The 19,690-nt window shown below is 39.6% G+C and overlaps 1 protein-coding gene across 2 annotated transcripts; it reads right to left on the bottom strand.

The window, feature by feature from the left end:
- Positions 1-765: 765 nt before the first annotated feature.
- slc5a3b (solute carrier family 5 member 3b) lies at positions 766-7,740 on the bottom strand. 2 transcript variants are annotated; one of them, XM_080290453.1, is made up of 2 exons: positions 7,380-7,740; positions 766-5,225 (listed from the first exon to the last, which is right to left on the bottom strand). In XM_080290453.1, the coding sequence occupies exon 2, from the start codon at positions 4,933-4,935 to the stop codon at positions 2,800-2,802; it is 2,136 nt and encodes a 711-aa protein (XP_080146579.1). In that variant the 5' UTR covers positions 4,936-5,225; positions 7,380-7,740; the 3' UTR covers positions 766-2,799. The 2 variants fall into 2 exon arrangements, with proteins under 2 accessions (XP_080146579.1, XP_080146580.1); XM_080290454.1 differs by lacking the exon at positions 7,380-7,740 and adding an exon at positions 5,774-7,362.
- Positions 7,741-19,690: the final 11,950 nt, after the last annotated feature.

Here is a 19,690-nt window from a genome sequence, read left to right as displayed (position 1 = left end):
CTTCATGCCAAGAAAATTTGCATGATGAATGTCTGTTTTCACAATGTAACTTTTAATCCACCCTTAATTGTGGAAAATTACAGAAGTGTGAGGTTTGGTCGCCAGAGGATAAAAGGATGTATGGAGCTAAACTGGTAAGCAGTGGAGATTTGTAAGCCACCGATGCTGGCCTTTTGATTGGTTAAATCTTGTGGGCCTGGAATCACCCAATCCCTGTCTGGCCCTGAGGAGATTATTAGAGCCTTGCCAGGGTTTATATAATCCTGGTCAACAATAAGTAAAAGCTCCCTCCATATATAAACACTGCACACACATGGGATGAAAATTTTGCTACTATAGAAATCCAACATGGAATCCTTCATCTCTTCAGCAGCTCTGAAAACAACATCTCAATCACAGCAAGTTGCAAAATGCCATTTAGACACAATGCAGTTATTCAGAAGTTGTAATGAAAGTCAGTACCAACAGAACCACAAGGGAGGAATTGAAAAGTGAGGTCCATAATTAAACTAATCTGAATTAAAACCATTTAGCAGTTTGTTTGTTTTTTAAACAGATGCCTATGACTTCTTGCATCTTGGAACCAGCAGATAATTACACTGCAATAAAATGTGCCTATAATGCTGCAATAACAGCAAACGCCACCAGCAAACAAATCGTTTGCTGCATACTTCAACTTAATCCTATTATTGTCCAGAAGTGACTTCATTACTCTTTCATTCTCGTTTCATTTCTTTGACTATGAAGAACGAAAACACATCTGGCTTTAGTCTCCACGAAAACTTTATTTTCAATCTCTAAAAATAAAATCCATAAAAATAACAATGTAAAGTCTCTCAGAAAGAAAGAAAGCGTTTTAAAGCTCTTTCCCCATACTCATACAGCAATCGTCTGTTAACCATCCTCCATGTTATGCATCATTCACGCCTGACACAGATAGGGATTGGCCTATCACATTATAAAACTGACGTTTTGGACTGAGGTCATTCAACATTGGTGTCAAAAATACATACAAACACAGTACTTTTCGTTTATTTTTGTATTCTGGGGATGAGGTGTTGATGCGTGAACACGTTACACTGTGGGAACAATGACCACAATCTAGAAGGCCAATGATTTCAAGCACCCTGGCTGAATTGCTTTTTTTTTTTTTTTTTTTTTTTTTTAAATTAAGAGCTGAATTGCTCTTAATAATCTCACGATTAAGCTCGTCCAGTAAAGTGCTACTTTGTCAACAAATGCCTGAAATGTCATTTCTGCTTAGCATTATCTGTTAATGCTAACTAAAACTGTCTACATGACAGAACAACAAAATCCTGAAAATGACTTTAAACAAACAAAAAAAAAAAAAGAAAAGAAGAAATGTGGTATCTAATGCACAAAGTTTCAGTACTTAAAAAACTTAAAGTCTGTGTTCGTCGATGTTTTGTCACTTTAACATTGCACACTAAGACACATTCGGTAGGAGGTTCATAAAAGATGCACTTCAAACAAGATTAAATGACATTTCAGCACTGCAGTGCACTAGAAATACATTAACACACAGTAGATACACAACAGATAGCCTGCTATAGAAGAAATGTACATTGTAGGTGATGCAGTGAGCCCTGAAGTATATTGTACACAATGTGGACATAATGCAATAGAGACAAATTTCAGTAATGTAGAGCACAAAATGAAATTTGCATAAAACACAATCTGACAACTCAACTCAACTCATGACTGTTGGTACTTGTGACTTTTTGTTACGATACAATATTAGTACATGAACTTTCAACACAATACAGTCACAGAAAGATAAAAATAACAGTGAAAGTAATGAAAACAAAGAAGAAAACACACTACTAGGAAATGTAGTATAATAAAAATAGCAGTACAGCTCCAGTTATGCCCTGATTTAGGTCATCAGTGACAACATCGTAAACAGCCAATTCAAATGGACCATTTACATTATGTCATTCATTGCAAGGGGAAATGATAGTAGCGATAATAACAACATTATTAGTCTTGTGCTTCTTTCTGCTCTCTCTTTTCTCTCTGTACTGCAAAAGATGTATATATTAAAAACATTAAATATTAACCGTAAGTTTCACTAAATTTAGATGCAACACCTTCAGTAGGCTAAATCAAACAGATATAATAATCACAATAAATATAATGGTAATATTCAATACCAGCAGCGAATGCAATGCTTCGCAGCATTAACTCTTTTTTTCCCCCCAAAGTTCATAATGGCCCCTCAACCAAACAAATAAAAAGAAAAAATTAAAAATAAATGGATATTTGTTAATATCCAATATATGTATGCTACACCAGCAACTAAGCCTACAGTCACTGAGAACAAGAGTAAAATAAAAAGCTTAAAAAAAAAAAAATAAAAAAAAAAAAAAAAAAAAAAAAAAAAAATCACAGAATACATTTATTTTCACAATACAAAAAAGACAAGTGCATATGTCAAATAAGGCAAATATTGAATTCACTTAGAGTACAACAATTCTAAAAATCCCAGTAGATATTTTGAATACAGGAATAACAATAAGCACTGTACAAAATTGACACGCTAGTGTCAAATAAGATTCAGAGTCATAGAGAAGTCATAGTTTTTTGTTTTGGTTTGGTTTTTTTTAAAATGTGAAGAAGCTTTCATCATTTAAAAAAAATGATTACACTAAGCTTAGATCCCTGTTAGAGAGCTACAAAATACAACTGTAAATATTACAGACAGAGCTTCATACATCTCTGAAAAGTCAACTCTTTCTAAAAGCCCCAGACACCTCCCACCCCACTCGGTCCTTGTTACTACAGTGAAAAATAAACAAACATGAAGATGCCCACAGAGCAGACTGAGACCAAGCCCAGGTTGAGGAGAAGTTTGACTCGAGGTGGCTCGTACAGCATCTCGGCGATGGCTCTCGCGTCCTCCTTCGCCCCTTTTTGCTGAGCGCTCTGCGATTCTCCCTTATAGCCGCAAACCCAGTCCAGCAAACGCATGCACCTGCTCGTCTCCGCACCACTACGGCAGCCTTCCTCTGCTCTGATTGTCTCCATATTTCTGTTACCAATCTGGGCTCCAGGAGTGGTGGCAGGGGACGTTTCTGTACTTGGTGTTGCTGGGTCATGGTCTGTGGAAGGGACCAGAAGTTTGATATCCATCCCGTCCACGCACCTCTCTTTTTTAACGTCTGGGGGCAGCTCTTTACGCAGGCTTGTGTCACCATTACAGTGGTTCTTCTCAGTCAGCCGGTACGTTTCCTCTCTGTTCTTAGGGGGAGTCATTTCAGTGCTGTAGAGCCCCCAGAGGGTGGTGGTGCGAACTTGCTCCTTATCTGGTGGAGAAGTACAGAGACTGACCACAATTGCCACCAACCCTGAAATCCAGAACAGCCCAGCAGCAAAATACATGTAGTGAATTCGAACAACGAAGGCAGGCCTATTATCTGGCTGGTCACAGTGAGGCTGACGGTAGATAAATGCCAGGATCAGTCGTATGGTACCTAGGGTAAAACCCGTCATGCCTCCCCAGAATGCACCTCTCTCATTACATCGCTTCCAGAATACACCTAGAAGGAAAAGGGCAGCAATTGGTGGAGTGAGGTAGCCAGCAACTTCCTGGATGTAGAGGTATGTCTGTCCACCTTGCATCTCAATAATGACAGGCACCCAGGCAATACTGATGACCACCATGACCACAACAAACATGCGGCCCACAATCAACAGTTCGCGTTGGCATGCCTTCGTCCGAAATGTCTGGTAGATGTCCAAGGTGAAGATTGTGCTTGCGCTGTTGAAGATCGAGTCAAGGTCACTCATCAGGGCAGCTATCATGACTGCCATCATAAGACCCCTAAGTCCCACAGGCATCACCGCCATGACCAGACGTGGGTAGGCAATGTTTGAGCAGCCAGCTCGGGAACCACAAACAGCCATGCAGTGCTCCGGCCCGATGCAGGCAATCTCATCTGCAAACAAAATGCGGGATATCATTCCTGGAATGACTATTAGAAACATGGGCAGGATTTTGAGAAATCCAGCCATGAGTGTTGAGCCCTTTGCATGAGCAATGTTTTTTGCTGCCAGTACTCTCTGGACAATGACCTGGTCCGCACACCAGTACCAAATAGATGCAGGCGTCTGGCCAAAAAGAAAACCTGGCCAAGGAATGTCTTCATCCAGGGGACCTCGAAGGATGCTCAGCGAGTTTGGTTTAGGGTCAATGCGACATGAAGGCGAGTATGTGTAGTTTCCAGTGGCTAGTATAGCGGTAACATTAGGAACTGCCTGCATGTACTTAGTTCTGACACCCTCTAGCCCACCGACTTTGATCAGGCTCATAATGGTTAAGGTGAGGGCTCCACCGATCATCAACACTGCCTGAAGGGCGTCGGTGTAGAGCACTGCCACCAATCCACCAGTGACAGTGAGCAGAGCAGTCATACTGATAAGCAGAACAATAGACAAATAGAGATTCCATCCAAGGGACTCCTGAATAAAGAGAGCTCCAGCATACAAGTCCACAGACAGTTTGGTAAAAATGTAAAGCAGCACAGACAAGAAAGCAAAGTAAACCTTGAGTCGTTTGCCACCGTAGCGTTTTGATAGGTACTCTGGCATGGTGTAGACTCCTGAGTGGATATACACAGGGATAAACACCCAGCCAAGCAGCTGCAGAAGTAGAAGTGCATTAAATTCCCACGCTCCTACAGCATAGCCACTTGCTGCTCCTGACCCAGCCAGGCCAATGAAATGTTCACTGCCAATGTTGCTGACAAACAGCGAGGCACCTATCACAATCCATGTCATGGAGCGTCCAGCCAGGAAGTAGCCGCTCACAGTGCTGCGATTGGCTTTCCACATGGCAAGAAACCCGATGGCTAGCACCAGGACGAAATACAGTGCCACCACAGCTATGTCCACTGCTTCCATTCCACCAGCCATTTTTTTTACAGATTATGTTTAAAAAAAAAAAAAAAGTCTTACAGGAAACTTTAAAAAAATAAAAGAAAATAAAGAAAAATGGAAATATATAAATATACTTATTTTGCACTTGTTTAAATGGAATGGAAATGTTGTGCTTTGGTTTGCTGTCTGGATGGAAGTTGTTAAGATCCACTGTCTGGTCAAATACACTACTTGGATGGGGTTATCCACTGGCACTGAGGTCGTTCTAGTTTTTAAGCGGAGGATGCTGCACGTCTCTGGTCTAGAAAAGCCAAGAGTTAAAATTCCTGCAAGACAGCAAAGAAAAACACCACATTAGAGGTTTGATTTGAAGTGTAGTGGGGGCAAAAAAAAAAAAATTACAGAAATGTGTTGCATCTGATGACAAAAATAAAAAGATCAAAAATCACTAATAAAAGAAAATATATGTAAATATATGAAAATATGCTCAGTAAACTACATGAAGCTCAATATATTATTGCTCATTTCCAGCTTTGCAACTCTAGTATTTTTCCAGTGGGATTAGACTTCCTGTGACTTTCCTCGTTAATCTGTTTAAACACAAAAGGACTCAAGCCACACTACTATAAAACCTTCAAAGAAGCATTATGTAAGACATCATGAAATGTGGCAAAGACTATGCCGCTGCGCCACTACCAAATGTGCAGTTTGACTTGTGCCTTACACAAAAACTTGCAGCGCATTAAAATAAACAGGTAGCAAAAATACATTTAGGGCTACAAGTTTAAATATGGAGCTAAAGGAGTATAGCTCCTTTATATATACACCACACAAAACAAGGACCGATTCACAATGTCTGCTTTTATGGACACACCTGAATCTGTTAAACTGGCATCGTCATATTCCACTCCTGAAATTAGAAGGACATTTAACTGCACCAAAAGTTTATAGCTAACTGCATTCTGCATATGCTAAATATTCCAAATTCTGCAGGAACATAAGATTACAAGAGGGATGGATTAAAATAAAATTCTTGTGTCAGCAAAAAGTAATATGCAAGGGAATGTCAGAGCACATCTGTTTTGTGTCAGTCTCATACACACATACACATACAAACATACAAACACACACTTGGCTGCCAGGCCCCTCCTGAGGTTTCAGCTTGCCATGCATGGGAGAAAATAACCCCACGCATCGGACTTCACAACCATGCTTTATGCATAACCATCCCTCTCTGTAAAAGAAGCCTTTGTTTTCATTTTACCATCTCATCATCAAGGCCTGCGCTCCATGTGTTCACCACAAACTGCCCATGAGACTCTGAAATATAGCATTCATTCATTCAGCAGACAAATAGAATTGTATTTGCAATATCATTATTTAATGCAAGAGTCAAGCTCAATCACCAACACCCCGGTATGCCAGGATGGGGACTCGCGCAGCATGCTCCCACATACTGACATCATGGGTTTAAATAATGCCACGGGGCAGACTTTAGCACATGCATAACACATTAATAAATCCATGTAGTTAAAGTTTCTTTCTTCTTCTTTTTTGTTTCTAAGCCAAGACCTATCTAAGAAGGTCTAGTGTGCAAGTGCATAGCAGTTACTTGACAGCAGAGATGCACGCCAAGACAAACGTGTCCTGGCATGTGCCAATACCACATTGGGAATACGAATTACAATAAAATATATAAACCCTGAGGATAAACAGAAGCTGCAATTTATTTAAGGAGTCGTTAAGGACTAAACTTATGCTGAGCAGCTTACTTTGCACAGCCGGATTTTAAATGAATGTCGCTCTCTGGCAACGGTCACAGCAGCCTACAAGGAGACACCAAATGTGGCACCTCTGCTTTAAATGTCTAATAACACAATAAGCGATCAAGGGCTTTGGAGCAAAGGCCGACTGACGCCATCGTGGAGAGCAGCGGTATAATGGATAGTTAGTGTACAAAACAATGCCAGATGTGCCTGACAGCCTGAGAGTGCCTTTGTGAATACAGAGAGGAGGGCGACACCAGTCTACCACGGTCAGGCAAGTAGTCCCAACTGCACCTAAGTAGTGGGGGGAAATTTCTAGAACAGTCACTCATTCATCCGCCTGCAAAAACTGCGCATCTTCCAAGAGATAGCAGTCGTCATCATTAGCCATCCTCGAGATGCGGGACGCGTTTCCAAACACACACGGACGGCTCTACGCGTACTCCTTCACACTTTTTACCCTTTAAAACATCCGTCATTTCCCCCTGCCTGACGTCAGCTGTAAAACATGAGTCTGGTGGCTCAACAGTCAGTTGGCACCCCATTGAATGAGACCTAGCGTAGCTTTAAATAAAAGCAGCCTCAATGGACTTCCCGCTGGCACGTGCTCGGATATTTTGGTTTATTGACAAAACAGCTCAGCCTCCACACACACACTCACCGGTTCTGCTGATAAAAAAAAAAAAAAGTCAAAACAAGTCGCTACACATGTACCTGGATCGCTAGTGTTCGCGAACGCGCCAAAAGCAAAGAGATTCACAACCGTCTCTCTCCACGCCCCATAGGCGGAGATGTGTGTGGAGAAGCGTCTTCGTACTGAATGCTCGCAGCTTCCTCGGCTCACGTAGGTCGCCTCTCCAGGTTGTGGACTTCACATTAACTGCCGGCGTGTCTCTTCCGACTTTCACAGAAAGCTGTGATGCCCGTCAGACAATGCTGCCCTCGCTCCTTATAGGCATCCGCTCGATTCCACGCCCCACACGTGTATTACACCCGTGACGTGTTACAGGGCGCAAAATACCGCCTACTAGAAATTGCTCCGGTTTATTATCACTAGGCTACTGGTTCTCCTGGTCACCTGTCTTTTTATGTAAGCTTAGGAAGACAGGCAGGTGCACACTGAGCGATTCAACGGGAAGTCGAGAGTCCTGGGTCACGCCCACCCTTTTCCTCAGCGTGCTTTGAATGAGGAAGATCATTTGCTTGTCCTTAAACAAAATAAGTAGGTTAGGCATATGCATTTTTACGAACTCGTGAAAATTAAAAAGTGTCGGGTTTACTTAAACGTGAAAATGGAGAATAGATGTTAGTATTTACTGGTTTGTCTAACTGGGTAAAGTTGTCTAAATGTTTAGTAACTTTCCACTGCTGATCAGACAAAGCATCCCTAAGCTTGCCAAATCTTCCATAATCTTTTATGTACCCCTAATTAGATACCAAGGTGGCTGCTTAACCTGAACTAACACACCTGGAAGGTCTCGAGCTGCTGCCAATCGGGGAAACTGCTAGAAACCCATTCAAGGCCAGGTCACTGAAGTGTAGCTCCTAATGATATTCATTTTTTTCTGAAGTCTCCCCAGAAAGGAATTTTTGGCCCGCATGCCAACAACAATGCCCATCAGAGGAATAAAGTTATGCATACTTTGCTGTTGCAACAACACATGTTTTCATTTTCCAAGTGACCTGACACGGACGCTGCTATTTGTTGGAGAGCATCGGGCTTGCAATATGGAGGAAATAGTTGTCATTGTAGAGCAACAAGAGAAAACACCAGCAATCATCAACACCTAATTTATAGTGACTGTTGTGCCATCACTCCATTGCAACACAGAGCTGAGCCACATGAGCTTTGCTCTCTAAAAACAATCATAATAACATTACATCCAGTTGGGAGAAAAGCAAGTGTCTCATTCTTATCAGACAGCAGCACCTCTTGTGTTGAGTGGGCCCTAAATAGTGTGTGCATGTGAAGTAGGTGTGTGCATTAATGTTACCGCTTGCAAATATTTGCATGCTCCGATTCTTCAGTGTGTGTCTGTTTGTGCGTGTGTATGTTGCATAGTGTAGATAGTGTTAGAAGAGGCTTGCAATGCAAGTTAAAACACTCACTATAATCAACCGCACAGCTTGGGTTCTGTTAAAACAGCTGGCACTACTACTGAGCAAATAATATAAAGAATGTACCAGAAGGTTGTAGAGCATAACAATATTATAACAATAATAATCCAAAAGATATTGCTGTAATCAGGCATGTTGCCCTGACCATGATAATAACCGTCAACAGCCTCAGCAGACAGATAAGAATATGATTCTACTGGTTGAGTTTCAACAAAACATCCTGCACGGCAGACACAGTTCTGCATACTACGAAGGGAGGGAAACGGAGTAAATTTCCACTCACTCTGCTCTCGCAGATATCTTGGAAAATTCCATTTCGTGAAAGACTACATTTCCCAGCAGGCATTGCGCCTCTTTCGGTTGCGTTTTTGTTGCGCGACACTATGTTGCGGTGTGTTTCGATTTCACCAGGAAGTGGGAATTGATTGACTTTTGTGAGCGCGTGTGTGTTTTTGTTTGTTGTTGTTTTATTTTTAAATTTAATCTATTTTGGACTTTAAACTTTTTTATTTTGCTGGTAAAACCTAGTTATATTCCCTACCAGACTATGGCCTGAGCGCTTAATTGCTAGAGAGGGGCTCCTTTTCCCCTTTTTTCCTTAGTTACAGTCTTAAGTCAGATGGGAGACTAATAGTAAATTATTTGCCTCAAGGTTTTTGTACCCAGTAAGCATCATTGATTGAAGAGATGAGGAAGAGGTAGGAAACTTTATTGCAGTAAACTAACATGTGTATGGATGAATGAATGATTTTTGTTGTTGTTATTGTTTTTATCCCTGTCTAAATTATTTGCGTTTTACATCATATCTCTATAACGTCCTAGAAGAAATCACATGGAATAAATACACCCGCCCTCTACTTAATTAGGTATTCCTTGCCAGTACTGCATTCAGCCCCTTTTTGGCTTCAGAACTGCTTTTCTTCTGTGTGGCATGGATTATATAAGGTGCTAGAAACACATTGGTTTGGGATTTGGTGACTGTGGAGGCTATTTGAATATAGAAAATTTATTTTCGTGTTCAAGAAAACTGGTATGAGATGATTTGACCTTTGTGATATGGTGTGATTTCCTGTTGGGAGCGGACATGAGAAGATGAGTACAATGTGGTCATAAAGGGATGGACATTCTCAAAATACTCAAATAGGCTGTGGTGTTTAAATGAGGCTTAGTTGTTACTTTGGGACCTAAAGTGTGCCAAGAAAATATCCCCCACACCATTACACCACCAGCAGCTGATGCCGATGCTTTGCTTGAACTTCAATAAATACAGAATTTTGGAAGTTTGTATACTCAAATAAGCCTTTTTATTAATCCACCCCACTCGAAACATTAAAATCTATTCAGAGAGCAGTGAAAGTGTCTGCACTTTGATCTTACAATTCTTTAACCTTTGACCTACATATTAGATTTTCTTTTCCTCTCTTCACTTTTAGTGTCCTTTATTTTCTGTTGTTTTGAATTGCTTTATCTACATTTTCCCACGAAAAGCACCTCCGAACTGTCCCAAAACATTTTTGTTTGAAATACCAATATGATTTTTTTTATTTATTTATGCCAAAATAATGCAACCCAGTGTCATGTGTTGAATGAGTAATCCTTTACAAGCCTCTCCCAAGAGATCTGAAAAGACTTTGAGTTTCCAGTGTACACCGGCCGTTCTGTATTACTTCATCGTCGCAGTCATAAAACCTGTGGTGTTGATCGGAATTAGATTGAACAGCTGCGAATGGGGGGGGATTAAACAAACTGACAATTTTGGTTCTGGCCTGTTGGTTGTGAGGTTATTTATAAACAGGCTTTTATGCCTTGAAGTGGTTTAATTGCTTAGGATGAGTGCTGAACCCTAAAATAACAGCCTGGTCAGTTGCCCATTAAAGTGCATGTTTTAATCACTATATTTCAACACATTTTCAGGTCAAAGAACAGTAGGTGTGCAATGTAATGGGTAGTCTGTTATATGAACAGTAGTTACATTTTTATTGTGTGCTTTTTTTAGATTCTATATCAGTAGTAATTTTACAACATTTGTCCTTCTCGTCGTGGCAGTTTAAATCACAAAGAGTGACAATGCGATCATAGATTACAATTTTTACTTAAACCTGAGATCAATTAATGTGAAATTAATATAGAAATGACTATAAATAGACTACAAATAAATACTAGTTTGTTATTTTTGCCATCTATTAGAAGGAGCCTCAGCCTAGCAATAGTAAGACAATTTTGTTTCACTTGAATAAGACTTGATGCAGAGCTTGAAGTCAGCATGCAGATCGATCAAACACAGAAAAGGCTCACTGCACTTAACAGCACATCTGTGCACACAGACAAAAGAAGAAGATACACTCTTCACTTTGCAAGCCTTCCACATTTAAAAGCCAAATGAGATTGCAATTATCTAGATATTGTTATACAAGACAGGCGTTACAGATGGAGAGTAGCAAGACACTTTACAGTCCCAGTTATTTAGTGGTTGTTCCTGCACTGTAGGTTTGACTTCCTAGTATTGTTGGATTAGTGCTGAAGGTTAGAAGTATATGTGTACACTATTTTCCAACAGCCATTTTAAAAACTTGTTAAAAAAACAAAAACTATCCCGCCTAACTGGTTTGATATGACTCACACTGCAGTGCGTTAACATTGTTGTTCATTCTATCCACGCATTGCTGCCCTACCTCATTCAATGTTCAAGCAAAATAGAGGAAATGTTAGCGGGAGAACTGGGGTGCAGAATAACTCACGTTCACACCAGTAATAAGCATTCGGTAAACAGGTGACTTTGGGAGATTGTGCTGGATCGTTACAGCTGTGAATACTTTCTTTATTAACCCAAAAAGGTATTTTTGGGAAAACCTCTGGTGTCTCGTGTAGTCTAGGTCACTCGAATTTGTTGTTAGTACCAACCCTGCATATTAAGAGAAATGTAGGACACAATATCCAAGGAAAAGTCCTTCGTCTGGCAGGTGCCTATAAATAAGGTTGACGCTGTTCATCTCAGCAGCTGCTGTATTGTTTTAATTCACGGTCAAAGTCCTAACAAATGTTAACTTAGGAGTTAAAGTGTAATCGTAAGGAACTCAGCACTGTGATGTGACAATAAAAAGTCATTCGATTTGATTTGACTGAGGCTGGTACTTTCTAAGTTTGTTTTCAGGGTTTTCTTATAATATCTTTCTTTGGATTCTTCTAAGAAAGACAAACCACAGATCTCTTTTGCAGAAGGCACCTGTATCTTGGGTGTGGTATGTGGAAGTATTGTATGTGTAAAATGTTAGTTCAGTTAGTCAAGATCACAGAGACGTGTCTGCTATCAGAATGACTAACATTTTCTCAGAAATATCCAGACTGGTCGACTCCCAAAGAAAGCCAGGTGTACTGGAAGGACCACACGTTGCACTGTTTACTATCATGTTGCACACCTCACTATGTAACTTTGTTGGATACTTTTTCTTTTGCTGGCAATCCAAGAGCTGATAAACAGTCCTTTTCTGAAAAAAAAACCACAACAAAAACAAACAATAAAGTTCTATTTTATGTTTTTTTTCTATTGTGTTCTATTCTGTTTAAATCTATTGTGTAGTTGTGGAGCCACCTTGAGGCCAAGGAGCACAGAAATGTGCCATTTGGGATAGTTCATCCATAGCAGATGTAGTATCAGTTAAGATGAAATTACACAATGTATGTGAGATTTTAACAGCGTATTAATGAGAAACCAGTCATCAGTGAAACAGAACGTGAGGGCAGGAAACAGACAGGAAAAAGAAAAGAGAGGCAGAAGACTAACAAGAAGAATAAATCAAATCTTTCCCCTCCTCTTTGTCCAACTTTGTTGTGTCTGATCTTAAATACTGTAGCACAACTTTTGTGTTTAGAGTGTAAACATAGCTATAGGATCCGTGCTTTTGTCTTAAAGCATGTTTGAGTTAAATTAGCTAACTTGGCTCACAAATTTAAAACCTGGAAGCATTCAGAGAGCATCAGAACTACAAAAGCTAAATGGTCCAGTTTAGAAAGTATTCATTATGAACTTTAATATGCGTCTGCATTTATGTCCATAGTAACAGAGATCTTCAAGCTTCCACACTACAGTAGCATTAGTACTAATGAATTCATTAGTTAAAGAGCAGTCAAAGGTTTGTGCACAAAACTTGTAAGACACACAAAACCTCATTAACTTGGTAGGCCTGTTATTCTACAGTGGGTGTTTCTAGGCTTGACTAGATATCTAAAATGAAGTTAACTGTTATTAATAGTTACCAGTTAAGGGGATCCACAAGAGATTCAGAGGACTAAGAACAACTGCAAGCCTACTGAGCAGAAAGCCAACACAAAGTTACCCAAGTGACTGCAAAGCAAATGCAGGAATGTTCAGGAGGGCTGGCGAAGGCTGCACAATGGGGATGTATGTCGAGGAGGAAAGGAAACTTTCTCTGCGGCCTCCTCGCAAAAGTCAGTGTCTGAAGCGTTCACAACAATAATGAGCCAGAGTCGTTTTGGAAACAAGTGCTGTTGACAGATAAAGTTCAAATTGAGCTCTTTGAGAGTCATGAAAGATGTGTTTAGAGAAAGAAGGAACAGCATTTGTTGATAGTAGCATCATGAACACTAGTAAGCATGGGGGTGGAAATACTATGTTTTTAATGCAGGGTGAATCCTAAAGCAGGACAATGACCCAAAATGCAAAACTCAAAATCCATGAGAAGGAGCTTCAAGAAACATTGCTGAAGCTTTCCAAACAGCCCTCGTGGTCCCCTGAATTGAACGTCCTCAGAAATCTTTGTGTTAAAAATAGCCTGGCGAATTCTCAGGACTTGGCATGAACTGTGTGTACAAAGCAAATAAGATGTTTATCACTCACTGATCCATTTTTGGGGCACGGTGAGCAAGCACTTCCCAATACTGGAATTTCTCACTCGACCCATATAAATCTTTTCTATTATTAGACATAGTCTCCAAATCTAGTGATTATTGATAACATGCCACTCACTGGTATTCACATAACATGAAAAAAGGAGCTTCCGATTTCAGATTTACATGATGTTCCTCTTATTCAGACACACTGTACAAGTAATTGTGATGATAAGATATGCTTTATTTCAACTAACTTTAAACTGAAAATATATTTATATATAATTTTTCGTCATGAGGCAACCACGAGCACAAATGACAAGAGGAAATTGTGGGTGTCATATTTGAAAAACCATAAAAACTATTTTATTCTGTGTCCCAGCATCAGTGTAAACTGAACCATCTGAAGCAAAGAATGGTCAGCATGCATCTATTTATAGCTCGCTGTATTAGAAGGAAGAATCTGTGTCTTCTTCTTCTTTCAGCTGCGCTCTTTAGGGCTTGCCACAGCGGATCATTTACCTCCATTTCACTCTTTCCCAGCATCCTCCTCTGTCACATCAAGCATGTCCTCCTTCCCCATATCCATGAATCTTGTGCTCTTCTTCTTTTCTTCTTGCCTGGCAGCTCCATCTTCAACATCCTTCACACAGCGTATCCACTATTCCTCCTCTGCATATCTCCTAACCCATCCTGAGCTGTACCTCTGATGTTCTCATCTCTAATCCTTCCCAGTCACTCCCAATGAAAATAAGATGGTCTTATACCATCTTTAAACTCTTGCTGACATCTTTCTGTCACAAATCACCCCAGGTGTTTAAACTTCACCACCTCTACGCCTTCTGTGTTCATCCTCCAGACCTTGCCTAAGCAATACAATGTAACAACATTTTTTTGGCAAAAATAAGCACATTTAAATTATCATTATTATTTCAAATAGTGTAAAACTTCTTCTTTTCTACATCGTGAGGGATATTACTGAAAAAATATATCCCCAAAACCTGTAAGAAATGATAGAAGTGTATCTGCTTTAAATGTATTTTATTTAACGTTTACATGAGAAAGAATAAAGTCTACACGGTGATGATTACATCCTTGAACTTTCACACACATCAGGCCACATAGTTAAAGTTGAGGTTTTACTGCATGCGTGTAGACGCGTTCAGTCCTGGATTCTTATCAGATGTTGCCCAATAGACTTACAAGTCATCTCCTGCCATGTGACATCAGAGAAAATCTGTTGTCCTGTATGAGATGTGTAGATGTTTGTCAAATAAGACAGCCACTTTCAGGCTCTGGACTGTAATCACATATGTGAAGTTTAGGACAGAGAGTACATGAAGCACTGTATGAAGCCTAACTTATTTGATTCAATGAAAGTCACATTCTTTTGTAAGTAGCCTGGAGACATGTTTGTGTAATCTCAACTGAACTTAAAACACATCAGATTTCCTGTACAGATAAGACAGCCAAAAAGGAGTCTATCAAACAAATAGCAAATGGCCAAAACGGAAGAAAAAATTGCACAAAAATGACAAAGCAACTGACTTTTTGTGAAACATCTGCCTACCAAATTGTGACACATGGAGGTATAACTAATGGGGCTGCTAACATTTTTAGTTTTATAAATACATTGAATTTCTTCAAACTTGAACCACTCTTAAGTGCACAAGAAGGCATTCTCATTACAACTGTGCCCGATTACAGCGGCTCACACATATTTAAAAACCCTGATTAGAATAATCCAAACTCTTGTCTTTCTGTGAAAGTACAAGATTTTTGTAGCTTTTGTTAAAAACTTGGGACGTCAGAGATAGACAAGCACCACACGCTGCACTATGTCACACTCATGTTGTATGTCTCATGTTTCAATTTTCTAATATGAGGAAACTGTAGTATTTAAAATGCTTCACTTGTACTTCTGCTTGAAGCATTGTCATGGTCTTTAAGTAAGGTGACAGCTGGATTAGTGGGAGTTTAAAAAAAAAGATATCTACAGTTACAAGAGCTCCATCTACAGACGTAAACTCGATTTCGCAGGTTTCAATGCGTGGAAGCATCTGCAAAAGCAGTGCCATTATATAACTGCACAAGTCGCAGTTAAGACTTATTATGCAATATATAATACTTCAATTTTATGAATTGGTGCATTTGTCCAGTAAGATGGGGGGGTTGTCTTGATCTAACAGCTATAAAATGAACATAGAAAGGTCTTAAATTTGGTCTGAGAGGCTAGCGCAGATTCATGTGTAGTGTGGAGATATAACTCAGTCTGTGTTGAAATAATATTGGATTGTAAGTTATAGCCTACTCCTCTTATCTGGAAAAACTGTTTGAAATGACATTAAAGCAACAATAATAACAATAATAATAATAATGCTTGACACGTACCTTGGCAAGTGAAAGTCACGTTTAAGATGACACTCAGAAACCTCAGATTGCTTGTTTATGAAAATATATAGTTTGATTTTGTGGTTTGGAACAGGCATTTGAAAAACTATAACTTCTAAAAATTGATATAGCAGCATATTACCAGTAACTACAATGTCATGTCATGTCTTATAAAAGGGCACGTCAGAGTGACAGTGAGCCTGCATGCAATAACAAAACCCTTAAATCACAGCTTCAGCCACCATTCATTATACAGACGCCTGTTCTGCTTCTGCTGTAAGAGATCAAAATGTTTTCTGTGAAAAGAGCCTATGTCAGGGTCATGGCACCTACATGGAATATAACATTAGTTATATTTACTGTTATAAATTAAAAGCAAGGTAATAATGTAGCTGGATATACAGTGACTTGCAAAAGTATTCAGCCCCCTTGAACTTTTCCACATTTTGTCACATTACAGCCACAAACATGAATCAATTTTATTGGAATTACATGTGAAAGACCAACACAAAGTGGTGTACACGAGAGAAGTGGAACGAAAATCATACATGATTCCAAACATTTTTGACAAATAAATAACTGTGGGGTGTGCGTAATTATTCAGCCCCCTGAGTCAATACTTTGTAGAACCACCTTTTGCTGCAATTACAGCTGCCAGTCTTTTAGGGTATGTCTCTACCAGCTTTGCACATCTAGAGACTGAAATTCTTGCCCATTCTTCTTTGCAAAACAGCTCCAGCTCAGTCAGATTAGATGGACAGCGTTTGTGAACAGCAGTTTTCAGATCTTGCCACAGATTGGATTTAGATCTGGACTTTGACTGGGCCATTCTAACACATGGATATGTTTTGTTTTAAACCGTTCCATTGTTGCCCTGGCTTTATGTTTAGGGTCGTTGTCCTGCTGGAAGGTGAACCTCCGCCCCAGTCTCAAGTCTTTTGCAGACTCCAAGAGGTTTTCTTCCAAGATTGCCCTGTATTTGGCTCCATCCATCTTCCCATCAACTCTGACCAGCTTCCCTGTCCCTGCTGAAGAGAAGCACCCCCAGAGCATGATGCTGCCACCACCATATTTGACAGTGGGGATGGTGTGTTCAGAGTGATGTGCAGTGTTAGTTTTCTGCCACACATAGCGTTTTGTATTTTGGCCAAAAAGTTCCATGTTGGTCTCATCTGACCAGAGCACCTTCTTCCACATGTTTGCTGTGTCCCCCACATGGCTTGTGGAAAACTGCAAACAGGACTTCTTATGGTTTGCTGTTAACAATGGCTTTCTTCTTGCCACTCTTCCATAAAGGCCAACTTTGTGCAGTGCACGACTAATAGTTGCCCTATGGACAGATTCCCCCACCTGAGCTGTGGATCTCTGCAGCTCGTTCAGAGTCACCATGGGCCTCTTGGCTGCATTTCTGATCAGCGCTCTCCTTGTTCGGCCTGTGAGTTTAGGTGGACGGCCTTGTCTTGGTAGGTTTACAGTTGTGCCATACTCCTTCCATTTCTTGAACAGTGCTCCGTAGGATGTTCAAGGCTTGGGAAATCTTTTTGTAGCCTAAGCCTGCTTTAAATTTCTCAATAACTTTATCCCTGACCTGTCTGGTGTGTTCTTTGGACTTCATGGTGTCATTGCTCCCAATATTCTCTTAGACAACCTCTGAGGCCTCACAGAGCAGCTGTATTTGTACTGACATTAGATCACACACAGGTGCACTCTATTTATTCATTAGCACTCATCAGGCAATGTCTATGGGCAACTGACTGCACTCAGACCAAAGGGGGCTGAATAATTACGCAAAACCCACTTTGCAGTTATTTATTTGTAAAAAATGTTTGGAATCATGTATGATTTTCGTTCCACTTCTCACGTTTACACCACTTTGTATTGGTCTTTCATGTGGAATTCCAATAAAATTGATTCATGTTTGTGGCTGTAATGTGACAAAATGTGGAAAGTTCAAGGGGGCCGAATACTTTTGCAAGCCACTGTATATTGGTGTTTGTGACAGTTCATAATAATAAAATAAAAGTCCCTAGCAGGGAACTTTTATTTTAATATTTTTTTCTATTTGTAAAATAGCTCAGCTTTTATCAGCTTTCACTACATTTCAACATGAAAATGTCCTTTGCACAACACTGAATTTGAAACAATCAAAACATAACATAGAAAGCAGTGCTTACAGAAAAGATGCAAAAACAGAAAAGAAAAGCACTACTTACGAACTCACGACAGTAATCATTAGAACCTGGATCTGATCTGTATACTGTATTACTGGGCTGTCTGAGATACACTGATATCAGCATCTTCGTTTGTTTTGTTTTTTCCAGGATATAACACAAAAAAACACAAAGTGTCCAACATATCTTGCACTGACCCCATTGCTTCCAGTACAGTAGCACCATATCTGAACAGATGGTGGTGCATGTTGTGTCTTCTTGATGAATTACCAGCTAATTTGGTGAATATATTTATGGAAAGTTAGTAAACAAAATCTCTTCTGTAAAACTAGGATAATGGATGTACTGTGTGGAAAGTAAGCACCAACGTTGTGCCTGCTCCAGAGTATTCTGTGTATAAGAAATAAAATATTTTTTTGTTGTTTACAGTACTCATGTGTTTTAGAATGCTTAATTTGCAGTAATCTTACTATTAATAATGTATTCGTACTATCTGGGAACACGTTCCAACATGAATGAAACTATCTCCTGTTTCCTTTTACTAATTATGTTCGGCAGGTAGGAGAAAAGATAAGGAGTTAGAAAAAAGAGTGTGAATGATGTTCTTCCTGTTGAAACTACAATGTGCAGAAATTGGACTACAAAACGCACATCTCAGTTCACCACAACATGTTCTTGCCCTCCTGTTTTATGTCACTTATGTAAACTAGGAACAGTCCAAAAAAAGCGTTTACTACAAAGTTTGGAATGTTAAAGGAGAAGGCGCGTGGGGTTTTTTGTTTATTGTTAAAAACACTGGATTTAATAAAGGGGCACTGTGTCAGTTGTGTGACTGAAAGTTGTGGACAGGGATATTTTTGTTGCTGGACTTGTGGATTATTTAGTTCTATGTGTTTTTCTTGCAAGAGGAGAATATTCAAATGAACTGTGCAACTGTAATTTATTACAGTATGAAACATGCAATTTACTGTAAATTGCGCGAAACGTGATGCTTAAAAATAGCATGTCTTGTGAATCTGGTGGTTGTGATAGTTGCTACTAGGCGTGTTTGTTTGTATTTGAAGGACTTTTATTATTAAGACATTTAAACATTTTGGGTTTGGAGATGCATTTCTGGATATGATGACTATGTTATACACTGATATTATAATAGTTGTGTTTCCCTTTCAAGGCACATGTCCCAGGTTCAGGGTGGAAAGAGGCATCAGGCGGGGCTGCAGCATCTCGCCTCTTTTATTCATTGTAGCCATTGAATTCCTTGCTATTACTGTCATAAATTCAAACATCAAAGGATTAGACATAAATAACCACAAATTAATTATAAGTCAGCTTGCCAATGATACAACAAACTTTCTAAAAAATAAAGAACAAATTCCATTGGTATTATTGATACAATAAAGATCTTTTCTGATGCTTCTGGACTACGCCTGAACCTGGACAAATGTGAACTCATGAGTATCCATACTTGTTCTCACTCTTCTTTGTATGATACACCTGTCA

The sequence above is a fragment of the Astatotilapia calliptera genome, chromosome 16 (genome assembly GCF_964374335.1).
Source record: "Astatotilapia calliptera chromosome 16, fAstCal68.1, whole genome shotgun sequence".
NCBI lineage: Eukaryota > Metazoa > Chordata > Actinopteri > Cichliformes > Cichlidae > Astatotilapia > Astatotilapia calliptera.
The sequence above is the reverse complement of the archived record's forward strand: the minus strand, read 5'-3'. Positions and strand labels throughout refer to the sequence as shown.

What these genes read in the sequence shown, in the direction of transcription:
- slc5a3b (XM_080290453.1), bottom strand. Translation starts at nt 4,935, where the DNA reads ATGGCTGGTGGAATGGAAGCAGTGGACATAGCTGTGGTGGCACTGTAT.